General features: G+C 44.5%; 1 protein-coding gene across 2 annotated transcripts in view; it reads left to right on the top strand.

Moving 5' to 3' along the window:
- Positions 1-11,097, top strand: part of TNR (tenascin R) — an 85,306-nt gene extending 74,209 nt beyond the window's left edge. For both annotated transcript variants that reach the window (XM_049868512.1, XM_049868513.1), the window contains 3 exons: positions 3,551-3,712; positions 8,134-8,297; positions 9,199-11,097. In XM_049868512.1, the coding sequence (XP_049724469.1) occupies positions 3,551-3,712; positions 8,134-8,297; positions 9,199-9,318 (446 nt within the window). In that variant the 3' untranslated portion in view covers positions 9,319-11,097. The remainder of the gene's footprint in view (positions 1-3,550; positions 3,713-8,133; positions 8,298-9,198) is intronic.
- The last annotated feature ends 1,559 nt before the right edge of the window (positions 11,098-12,656 follow it).

Here is a 12,656-nt window from a genome sequence, read left to right as displayed (position 1 = left end):
TCTCTTATGCTGATGGATCTTGACATGAGGAGACTACAAAGGGAGTGAGTGCCTGTCAGGGACTCTGGGAGGAGAGGTGGCACAAGGAGGCCACTGGCTGGGGGGCCAACTCACAGAAGCCAAGCCCCAGCCAGCCAACCTGCAGGTCAGGAACAAAATGGGGCCAGTCTGCTCAGCTCCTTGAAGGAATGTTATTACCTGATTTGGGGAGGGAAAATATTAAAATGGCATGAGAGGTGACCGGCAATTTCCTGGAGGTCTGGCACAGAAGGAGGTGTAGATTGAGAAGAGAACTAGAGTGAGAAGGTGAGCGCATGCCCAGCCCAGGCAGATGACAGAGGAGCCACCCACTAAAAGCCCTCTCTTCATATCACCTGTGTCTCCCTCTGGGTTAGATTTCATGGGCATTTATAAAAAGGGGCAGAGGGCAAAGCAAATAATCATGTTCCCTATTTGTGGTCTCCTCTCTGTCTCCCCTACTGCCACCTCTTTGGGACCTGGCCATTTTTCTCCTGGATGCTCATAACAACCCCCTCATTGGCCTTCCTGTCTCTAGGACCACCGTCCCCTCTCCTCCCCTGCATTGTCCACGTGGCCACTAGATTGATCTTCCCCACGCCCAAAATCTCAGCAATGGTTAAATACATTTGTAAAACTTTTTAGTGACTCTTCATCACACCAGGTGAAGGCCAAACACCTTAGCTCAGGCACACTGTCCTCTCTAATTTACCCATGCAGCCCGCTCTCCACTTCTAAGTACTTTTACCCTTCTTCTCACTCCCACCCAATGCCAACCTCTAAACAGGCAGAACCACTGATATTCCTTCTGCAAGGAATGCTCTCTCAGCCAACTATTCCCTCCCCTAAACACCTTGCTGTCAAAGACCTTTCCTGGCCATTTTCTCACCTTTCACCTGTGAGAGAATTGGTCCATTGCCTCTTTTGTAGCCCAGATCAGTGTCTGTTTTACTGTTTGTCTCTCTTGACTCTACCATGCAGGCTTCTTTCAGGGCTGAGACCACATCATACTCATCTTTTAGCTTCACTGCCTATTTTAACCCTAGTGCCTGGGGAATGGTAGGTACTACTATCTAAAGTTTAGATACCACTCAGTCACTCAATTAAGCCACCAATGATAAGAATTTATTGAGTACCTATTAGATGCCCAGATCTGTGTTCAGTGACTTAAAAATAGATAAAAATCATATAAAAACATTGATAGAGAAGTCAAATGAATAGGAAAATATCCTTACCTTTAAAGAGTTTGCAGCAGCTTGGGAGACATGAATCAACACACCCACAAGCACATAATACTCATGTTTCCCAGACCTCAGCCACGTGTACCATGTTCACAATTTTTGTCATATCTGTGAAATATCTGGACTATCATGCACTCGAATGTCCTGTATATCAACTTGCTTTATTTCATTAAATCTATTTTGTGTGTGTGAAAGAAGCTTTATAGCATTACCAAAAATGGAAAACCAGTTATTATGTGCCATAAATAAAAGGGAATCTTAAAAAGAAATACAGTGAAAATAAAACAATATTATTAAATGACAGCTAACTACAGAGGCTCCAAGCCCGTTGTTGTTGTTAAAAATGGAGATTAGAAAGTACTGGATGTTAAACAAACCAACCACAGGTGCTAAAACCAAAAGTTATCATAGCGAAAGGGTTTTTCCTTGATCTATTAAGAAAGATGGGGTAGAAAATGGCTGTAGTGAACATATCTCACTGTATGTTCCAGATTATTTAGACCCTTATTCCAAAAATCAGTGTGGTCCTTCTGCCCTGTTCAAGTGATTTGCTGGAGGTAAACACTCAGGAGAAGGGGAGCGGGAGGAGCTGGATAGAGCAGGGGGAAGAAATGCAAAACGTGGTGTCAGCTGGAAACTAGCTTCAGTCTGATCTCAAAGGAACCTCTGGAGCATGGACCGCATCTAAGAATTGGTTCCCATTAGAGCAAGGGGGCTGGGCTTTTGTGCCCTCCACACCAGTCCTTAGCTGAGGTCTGTCCCAAGGCATGGGAGAGGGATTCAGGCATAGGTGAAGTGACTCTTGTTTGGTCAAGGGCAATTATCCAGAGAAGGAGGCAGCCGTGAGTGGTTCGCAACCAACACAGCTAAGCTAGGGGATAGGTCCACCTGCCAGTTAAGAGCATCTGGGCAAGACATCAACAGCATCCTCTACATCTGGACAAGCACAGGTCCAGGGTAGGGGGTGGGTTAGGAACTTGGCAAACAGCAAACATTAGTCGAACAACTGTTAACTCATTATCAGTCAAGGTAAAGCTTTAAATCTCCATCAGGATAGGGAAGCAGAAAGATCTGGGTGACCATCAGCCAGTCATCTCCCCTCTCTGGACTTCAGCTTCCTCTTCCATAAACCAAAGAAAGGCTGGATTATGTAATCTTGAAATTCCCTTCCATCTCTGCAATTCTGTGGTTCTATATCATGGCATATTCTGATAGATATGACATGTCACAGCAAAACAAGAGGACTCCAGTAGGCAGGTAGAAACAAGGACCCAGAGATCAATAGCAATGTAAAGTGACTGGTTCAAGTCTGGGCAGGTAGGAAAATATTGGAGAGCCCCAGGGCACTGACACCCAGGGCAAGCAGGCAGGAAAATGCATATGAGAAAACATCACCAAGGAGGAGCTGGGCTCTGCCTAAGCTCTGGACCTGCAGGGGTTTACACCTGGCAAGCATTGATTAGACCAAAACTTGGACAACTTAGAGGCAATGGGAGAGAGCAGGTGAGTGGGTGTAACTGTCCAGAAAGACCAGTGAAGAGGTAGCCATGCAAGATATACGAGGTAGATGAGGGGGAAAGGAACTGGGTTCAGAAGGCAGTTGCCATATTCTCTGACCTGGCTATGGGAGCCCCAGGAGGGCTTGGGGCCGAGAGAAGGAGATCAGTATCATGAAACATGGACTCAAACATACCAACGATGATGAAGATGGCACAGGACTGGGCATCGTTTCATTCTGTTGTACATAAGATTGCCAAGAGTCAGACCCAACTCGATAACAACTAACAACAACATAATGAAAGGTGACCAGGGCTCTTTCTGCAGGCTACTAGGACATATCAAGACATCTAGATATCCTGGATTGTTTTGGGTTTAGGGTCTGCTCTGAACTCCTCTGATCATTGTTTCTATCTCTTGTTCCCTACTACTCACACCAACAGAGTCACAACCATTTAATACCTCTTGTAGTGTTTGTCCACCACGATGGTTAGGGTGGAAGGTGGTGTAGAACAAGGCAGGAAATTGTGAGGCTGAGGGCTGGTTAGCTACCAAGTCAAGGCTGGGTGCTAGGATCCCTGCACTTGTTGAGTGGTCACTTGTCAACAGACCCAGATTAGTCTATCTGCAGGAGGAAAGTCAAGGTCGCACAGACTCTGTTTGATAACAACCTGGGAAGGGCTTTGGGAAAAGAAATCTGGATTCCCCTCTAACATCTGTGTAGAGGCCGCAGGGCATTTTCACTTCCATATCTGTAGTTCCAGCCTCACTGCATTCTCTGCTCTTCTCTCCAGGGCTGGACAACATCCACAGGATCACGTCCCAGGGCCGCTATGAGCTTCGTGTGGATATGAGGGATGGCCAGGAGGCCGCCTTTGCCTCCTACGACAAGTTCTCAGTCGAGGACAGCAGGAGTCTGTACAAACTCCGCATAGGCAGCTACAACGGCACTGCGGGTACCTCATGGCCCTGAGGGAACCCTAAGGGCAGGGGCATGCACAGACGCAGGACCTCCACATTCTGGGCTTGAGCTGCACGGGGAAGCAGCGGCACCCAAACAGGGCATGAATTCTCTGCTAGCCAGCAGGGACGGACTACCCAATAAGCAGGGTATGTGTGGGCTTCCCTGTGCTTACTTACTAATCTGTAGTGCCCAATTTCACCTGTTTAGACTTGGTGAAAAAACAGGTGAAATTGGGCACTACAGATTAGTAAGTAAGCACAAGGAAGCCCATGTGTACTTTGTTTACTCTAAGCCTGTGCATACCTTGCTTATTGACTAATCCACCCTTGCTACCCAGTGATGGGAACCCGAGGCTGGAAGTCACTGGCTGTGGTCCAGGTTGTCAGTCACCACTCAGGAGACCTGAAATTAATTTCTCAGCACTTTTGTTTCCTCATCTGGAAAATCATAATTGTAATGCCTGTCCTACTTTAGACAGTTGTCAGATAAAAGGGAATAAATGCAGTGAAAGTACTTTTAAAGAAAAAAAGAGGGAGAGGGCAACATGAGAGCAAAGGAATGTTTTTCTTGTTTAGATTAATCAATATGGGCTCTTATCCAGAAAGAGCATAATCATCTTTTGTCTGGGAAGAAATTTCTCCTGCAATGACGTCAAGGAAAACCATCTTTGAATTAACGAGAAAATAGGATTGATTCTGCTATTTGCTGAAATGTCCTCCCCATTCACAGTCGCAACACCCTGGTCATGGAGAAACACGTCCACTTAAATGTTCCTCCTCACTGATCACATTTCTTTTATTCTTCCATGAGAACCACTTACAGGGTTATGTTTTCTGGGCAGATTTTATGACAGTCCTACTAAACAGAATCACCATCTTTTGCATTAATACTGTTATCAGAACATAATATCTGGTGTGCTTCCCTGGCTTTTGCCAATCTGTTTCTTGGGTTCTATTACACTACATTTCACAAAATCTGTTTTGTCAAATAGCCTATTGTCTGGTACATGGAACTGTTAGTCCTTTTATTAACTCCACTTTTAGGGCTAAATGCAGGTGTGTCATTTTAACTTTTTATGCCTCCTGGAATTAAGGAGAGCATCAAGGTATTACCCTTCTAATTATTGCATCCATTCAGTTATGTCTCTTCTCACCAGGTATTGTTACTCCAAAAGAGAAGACATGTTTTCCTTTGTGACTGTTCATATTTGAGATCATTTCCGATGGCAATCAGATCACCTCTAAGTGTCCCAACAAAAGGTCTAATTTGCCACAGCTTGGACATAAAATAGCCGTTGAAATGAAGTGTGTTAGACAAAATGTCAGACTAAATTATTTCAAATAATCTGATGGTATCCACTCCCAAGTCTTGTTGAAAAACGACCCTCCTTATTTCTTCCCCAGGAAGAGAAGCAAGTCCTTCCACTTCTTCCTGTGTCTAACCTTCCTCCCTCTTCTTCACCCACTCCGAGCCTGTGCTTTTTTCTGTACAGCTCTGTCTCACTGCTGGGTACCATGGAGGTCAGAACTGTTGGATGGTGTTCTACTCCCATGTCTCAGGGGCAAACTCTGCCAGTAGTTTGGCCAGTCATTATAAATTAATTACAGTCTAATCTCTCACCTCAAATATTCAATTCATGGTCTCATGGTTCTTCAAAAATAAAAACCTGGATTTATTTAAGTTGTCCCCCATCTTCAGACAGCCTCACACTATGCTTGTTCTTTCTAGACATAAAGCCTTCTGGGGAGAAAGTGTCCATGCCCTCTGTTTCTGGCTTTTAATGTTGCCCAACTCCCCTGGACATCATCTTGAATTGGTGTTGATTTTTATACTAGCTTTGCTCATGCAACAATGCACCTCCAGAGCTTCAAAAAAAATTTTCAAGTTCAGTCCTTTCTCCTGCTGCCTATTTCTCAAGGCTACAAAAGTTCAAGTCTCCAACTGGGACTCTAATGGGACTAGAATGAAAACTTCCAAATCAATTTATCAATAAGATGTTGCCAAACTTCTCCTAAAAGCTCATCTTATAAGTTGTAGAAGTTCGAAAAAAGCAAAACCATGGCCTCTGCAAGAACTAAACATCTAGTTAAAGAAAGAAACTGTTAGGAAATAGCTCACCACACAGTAAATGGTACTCACTTCAGGGTTAATAGACATTTAAGATGTGAAATCTGGGTGGATTGAAACAGTTGGGGAAGCCTTCATGAAGGTAGCAGCATTTGACCGGGATCTCAAAGGAAAGGAAGATATTCCAGGGAAAGCAAGCCCAGGAAGAAAAGCACAGAGGAGTAGTTACTGTGGAGGAAAGGAAGGCCATGAAGGGCCTGGCTGAGCGGAGCAGGGTGTGATTTCAGAAGGAAAAGAAAGAAGATTGGTGAAGAAGCTAGATGCTGAAGAGCCTTAAAACGGAAGAGGCAGAGAAGTTTAGTCTTAATATGGTGGTCAGTGGTGCAATGGTTAAGAGTTCAGCTGCTAGCTAAAACGTTGGCAGTTTGAATCCACCGGCCACTCTTTGGAAACCCCGTGCGGCAGTTCTACTCTGTCCTATAGGGTCTCTATGAGTCAGAATCAACTTGACGACAACAGGCTTGGTTTTGGTTTTTGGTGGTGAGTGGGGGGCACTGTAGGCCCTGAGTAGCATTATTAAAGTAAGGTCTTAGGAGGATCAATGTGACATCTATAAACAGGATCAAATAGATGTGAGTGAAGAACAGAGAGATTAGCTGGAGACTGCTGCCTTAATACTGATAGGAGATAATAGGATCATTTACTGCTGTGGTAGCAGCAGGAACTAAGAGAAAGGAATAAGAGAGAAAAGCCAGGACTTAGTTAATGTACTGAATATATTAGGAAGACATATGGGCAAGAGTGGAAAGGGGAGCCAGATTCGGGAATTGATGAAGATCATGGTTGGGAGCATGTCTGAGACAGTGGCAGAAAACATCAAAGCTGGAGAGAATTGTTTCAGAGGAGCTCAAATTTCTGTTCCAGATAATAGAAGGGAAAGAATAGGATGAGAAGATAGAAATAAAGGATGTGGAATTAATGTTGAAAGAGAAGGCCACTAGAAAGTAGGATTAATTCATGATTTTTTAAGATAGAGAATACGAGGATGACTTAGGGTGGCAGAAGGTGGAAAATGCTAAAGAAAAAAAAAAAGGAATAAAATAAGAAATCTTTCCTGTCTGCCCCAGTACCTGGAAAAGATGGGAAAGAGTGAGTTGAAGGTTATGGGGTTTACTCCAGATGCACACAAAATCTGAATTATTAGAGACTGGAAAGGGAAGATGAAGAGGATAGGGTAGACACAATGACATTTGAGTTAGGGACAGCTGTGCATGACAGGGTTTATCCCTGAGGAGGTTGGCACCTCTATAAAATAAAGATCAACCCTCTAAGAGTTAAGTTGTGGTAGAAAGCATTGGAGGCATTGAGTGGCCGCTGCGAGTGTGGACTTGGAAGCCACAGAATCATAACTATGGTCTCTCCCAGCTTAAGGCAACCTCAGAAACACCTAAGATAACACTCAATAGCATGAGCCCCCTTCACAACATCCCCAACCACAAATCTTGCTAAAAGTTGGGTCAATCATTACAAATTAATTGTAGCCTATCCCCTCACCTCAAATATTCAATTCATAAGCATGCCCTCCAAGACATCCCCTTAAAGAAACATCCAGCCTCTGTTTGCTTCTAAGAATAGAAATCTTACCACCCTCTCTAAGCTGTCTTAGTGAACATCTCTAATTTTTAGATAGCTTCTCTTCAAAATATGCTTCCTTGTGGTCTTCATTCACTGATCCTCATGGCTTCCCCACAGAGTTCATTTATTTATTTATTTTTACTCAATAACCCATAAAAATATTTGCAGACAGTGATTAAGGATCCCTTTTAGTATGTTCTTCCCCAAGCTACTTCTCCTCTGACATGGAGGATCTTTTCATCATCCTATTCACTATGGGCAGGAACTCTGATTTGCTAATGTCCCTCTTAAATGTGTGGCCCCAAGTTCTGAACTTGGGGTTTTGGATGTAGTCTGACCAGGGCTGATGGTCCATGGAGAAGCCAGGCTGACCCTGGACAATGGCAATCAGAATGATGCAAGATGCATGGCTCCAGTGCCAGCCTAGAAGAAGCAGACAGGGGTGATGAAGTATGGCTGAGTGGACATATTTCTGAGCAAAATGTCAGGAGAATAAAGAAACAAGTTAGGGAGAGCAGCATGGAAGAAGTTAACACTAGTGGATAATGTGGACTAAAATTCAGTAGCTAGATGAACTGGGTGGAAATGAGAGAGGTAAGTGGAAGGTCCCATAAGTGAAGGCCAGGTTTACTGGGAGTGGGTCAAATGTCCAGAAAATCTCGACAAAGGAGTGGCAAATCAGACAGCTTCATGAACGAATCTTTTTTCCAGGGGACTCCCTCAGCTATCATCAAGGACGCCCTTTCTCCACAGAGGACAGAGACAATGATGTTGCAGTTACCAACTGCGCCATGTCATACAAGGGGGCTTGGTGGTACAAGAACTGCCACCGGACCAACCTCAATGGGAAATATGGGGAGTCCAGGCACAGTCAGGTAAATAATGCTGTGCCACTGTTGTTTGTGATCCTGAGCTATGGAGCCCATGGTTCCTTAGCTTTGTGTTTTACATGCACATATGCGTCTTACATTTCCCTTTGAAAAAGAAATACTTACAATTTTGAGAAAGAACTGTCATAAAGAGGAAAGTAATGCAGACACTGGGATAAGGGCAGGATAGAGTAGAAGCCTGAGGAAGAAAAGGAAAGCATCTGGACCCAGGTGCTAGAACTCATCTTGAGCAGCCCTCAGTGACCAGTTAAGTCCCATTTCATTTCCCCATCTAGAGGACTCCATGGAAGAGTTGGTCAATTCTGGGCTCAACTTCATCTTAGAAAGGGCCCAGGGAAGGGAGAGATCAGAGATGCCAGTATAAACTGGACTATCTTTCCTCATTAGAGACTCCAAGTCCACAGGCTAGGCTGGATGATGAGATGACCAACTCATCCCAATTTACCTGAGACTTGCCCAGCTTTAGCACCAAAAGGCCTGCATCCCAGGAAATCCCTTAGTCCTGGGAAGACTGAGATGGCTGGTCACCCTGGGAAACCACTTGAGTCTCGAAGCAGGAGTGAGCAAACATAGTTATCCTCTTCAAAATGTTTCCCCACTGTTGAAATTTTGAAACTTGCCATTGGCTGCTGGTACATGTAACTCCTGAAAGCCAGAATCATAACGCTGGCAATAAGGACTGGACCTAAGGTGCAGGTGTGTTTAAGGAGAAAGCTGAAAGAGACCATGGTCCCTTAATCTTATGGGGAACTCAGCCACAAAGCTTCATGTTAATGGAAAATGGTTAAATACAATCTTGAATTCCTTGCTCCCATCATTCCTGTTCATTTCAAGCTGGTTATTCCATTGCAGGGAAGACTGAGATGCTTATCTTTCTTCTGCCCAGGGGATCAACTGGTACCATTGGAAAGGACACGAGTTCTCCATCCCTTTTGTGGAAATGAAGATGCGCCCCTACAATCACCGTGTCATGGTGGGGAGGAAACGACGGTCCTTACAGTTCTGAGCGGGGAAGGGGGGACCCCAAGCCAACCAACCTTTTCTGTCATTTATTTGTATTTTATAATATGAAACAATGTGGGGGGTATTATTAATGTGCTTTGCAACATATTAAGAGTATTTGAAGGAAGCAGGGATGTAGCAGGAATTAGTGAAGAGTAATTGCTCACAGTTTCTGCCATCCCGGGGCCTGACCCTCCGTCTCCATTCTCCCTCCTACCTAGCCATCCTTAACCTTCTCCTCCTTTCTCAGCAAAGAGAAAAAGTGGGAAATTTTCTTAAAAGCCCAATTTCAAGACAAGTTCTGGAATACAGTTACAGTGACAGGTATGGCACCTTCCGACTCTCCTTCTGAGATTCCCTTCACCTTCCAGGCATTTGTGATCTGGTCACTGCCTTCCACGCAGGTTCTCACACCAGCCCAGAAAAGAAGCCTAAGGCAAGAGAGCTCTGGGGCAACAACTCCCCTTAGGCGGAAACGCACCAATCATGCCCTGTTTCAACAACCCAAACCCTTTTTAATGGGTCAAAGAGTGTCATCTTCCAACACCCTTACTCTTACCACCAGGTGCCCTCTGTTGCTTTTCTAAGAGTAATGGCCTCTTTTCCAGCCCTGACTGATCCTTTGCCTACCTGCCATCCTGCCATGAGACCCCACAACCCCACAAGCCCAACCGTTGTTCTGGAATCTGGTTCCCAAGGCATTGCCTCCTCTTGGCCCTGATTGTACAGTGGCTGTATCCAGGGGGTCAGTTATAAGTCACTGTCCCTTCCCTTGGGTCCAAAAGGCAGTAACTTTCTTTGAGGTAGGAATATGGGGACAATTGCTGTTTTTAGCATTTTGGGGTCAGGAACTGAAGGCAGGACAGAAGTAGAAATCAGGGCACCTGCCATTGAGGTCCCATGGGGAACACAGGTATTGTCCAGCTCATTCTATTTCTGGTTCTATTTGCCATAGATTTTCTTCTGAATTGCAAACTGAATGTTCATTTCTGTCTTCAGCCAGGTGTGGGTGGCTCAATTAGAGACAGAGGAAGAAGTTATATGACCAGCCAGCTATTCCGCTGACTGATAATCCCTGGGAAGAGGTGGGATTTTTGTTTTTTTCCTTTTTTTGCTCCTGGAGGAAACAGGAATGACCCCTTAATGAGGTGAGATCATGAGAAACCTTTCTCCATCTTCTTTTATTATTCTGCCTTTGAGAGGAAAAATGAAAAGTGCCAGAGGAAATTACATCTAGAAATCCAGAGGTGAACAGAGGAGGACTGTGGGACTACCTCCCATTTTATGAGACGTGCTGTCTTCACTAGCATGATTTGATTTTTAAGCCCAGGAGAGCAAGAGGCTCTAGAAGCCATGACCTTCCAACTTTTCCTCCAAATCAAATGTCAGCTGCAACCACCCCTGCAGCATCAGCTGAAATCTGTGCCAAGTTCCCCCACCTACCTTCCCCCTTTCCTCTTGAGGCACCAGTTCTGTTTTCTGCAATCCTCAGGCTTTGTCAAACTGGGGGCATTTTGTACCTTTCTCAGTCAGTGACTGGATGAGCCTGAGAGCTGGTCATTTTCTAACGGAAACATCCACAATCTCATTCAAGTTTTGACAACCCCCGGGGCAGTCCCTTGGGTGGGTGATTGCATTCCTGCCATTTTCTGTTGCAAGCCCCCGCCCCATTAGCAGCCTGCACGTTCTTGCCCACTGCTGCAGTGTTGTCGCGACTGACAGGTCCAGTGCTGAAAAATGTAGGAGGAATTTTCATTCCTCAGTTCACTAGGAGCTTAAAAAAAACTAGAAGGAAGAAATAGAAATAGTCCTTTCAAGAAAACCGTCCATTAAATAAGACTCACCTACATAGTGGAACAACAAATAGCAGAAAGCAAACTGAACTAGGAACTTGGAGACTAGGGTAGAGGCCCACCTCTGCCACTCTGCCAGCTGTATGACATCAAGTAGGTAGTTCAGCTCTCTGGGCTTCAGTTTCCTTGCTTGTCGAATGAGAGGTTAGGCTAAAATGATTTCTAAGATCCCCTTCAGCTCTGACATTCAAAAATCCTAGTCTATGGTCTGTAATTCTTGGTAATTGGCATTACTAAGACAACACAACAATTAAGTCATACAAATTCACCAGGAACTCTGCTTTATTTTAAAAAGAAAGGAAGGAAAGCAAGCATGCAGGTTCTGAAGTCATAAGTAAAAGATACACACACACACTAGAAAGCATCGCATAAAAGATAATGCCAAGTAAGAGGGTGAACTCATTTTGGCTATAAAGGCAGAGCCCAGGGACCAGGTGGTTCCAGTACAGCCCGCCTCATCAAGGGAGCTGAAACGGAAAAAGATTGTGAGTCTACGTGTTGTTGATTCATGTGAAAGGTAAGAAACATCAATGGAAACCAACACATGCCATTTATTGGAACCATTTTACCCTATGGAGTATTTTTATAAATAGTATCAGCAGCGTTTCCTAGATTCATTTTATAGAATTTGGAAGGAAGAAAGGAACTTCAGACATCAGCTCACCCAACCCTCTATAAAAGGATGTATAGATTCCTTTTAGTAAGTAGACAGGAGCCGCGGTGGTACAGTGGTTCAGCGCTCGAGGCTGCTAAACCAAAAGGTCAGCGGTTCAAACCCACCAGCCACTCCACAGAAGAACGATATGGCAGTCTGCTTCTGTAAAGATTAAGCCCTGGAAATCCTATGGGGCAGCTCTACTCTGTCCTGTAGGGTTGCTATGAGTCAGAATTGACTCAACAGCAATGGGTTGGTTTTTTTTTTGTTTTTTGTTTTGTTTTTATTAAATAGAGTGACTTCCTCACTAGTTGCTGCCATTTTTAATAGACTCTGTGCCCCATTCTCTCCCCAAGACCTACAATTAAATCTTCTTAACTTCCTCACTGTTTCCTACCTATCCTATTTCTCTAAGCAACGTGTGCTCTCCCAAGGTGGGTCTACTAAGCAACACCTACAAAACACCCAGTACTCACGAAGCACACCACAGGTTCCCTCAGTGGACTGCAAAGGAATAGAAGGCCTGCCCCCATGTCAGTTTAACTGCAGACATCACTAGGACAGCACTCATTCCAAAACAGAGCAAAAAAGAACAAAACGATCAATGACTACAGACTTACTGTCTAGACTCAAGACCCAATTTCTTCTTTTTGCATTTCTCCATCGGATAAACAGACAAAGATAATTTGCCAAGATATTAAACTCCCATTCTCCAGTGCTATCTCTGGAAGCTGAAGGGGGCATCTGTGAAAGAGAGGGGCAACAAGTCTCTGGGAAACTCCTGCCTTGAAGGCCTTTAGACCCGATTGCACTGGAAGAGGGGCCTTGCTAAGT

Source organism: Elephas maximus, chromosome 24 (assembly GCF_024166365.1).
Source record: "Elephas maximus indicus isolate mEleMax1 chromosome 24, mEleMax1 primary haplotype, whole genome shotgun sequence".
Classification (NCBI taxonomy): Eukaryota; Metazoa; Chordata; class Mammalia; order Proboscidea; family Elephantidae; genus Elephas; species Elephas maximus.
Note: the sequence above shows the minus strand (reverse complement) of the source record. Positions and strands in the feature narration are given on the sequence as shown.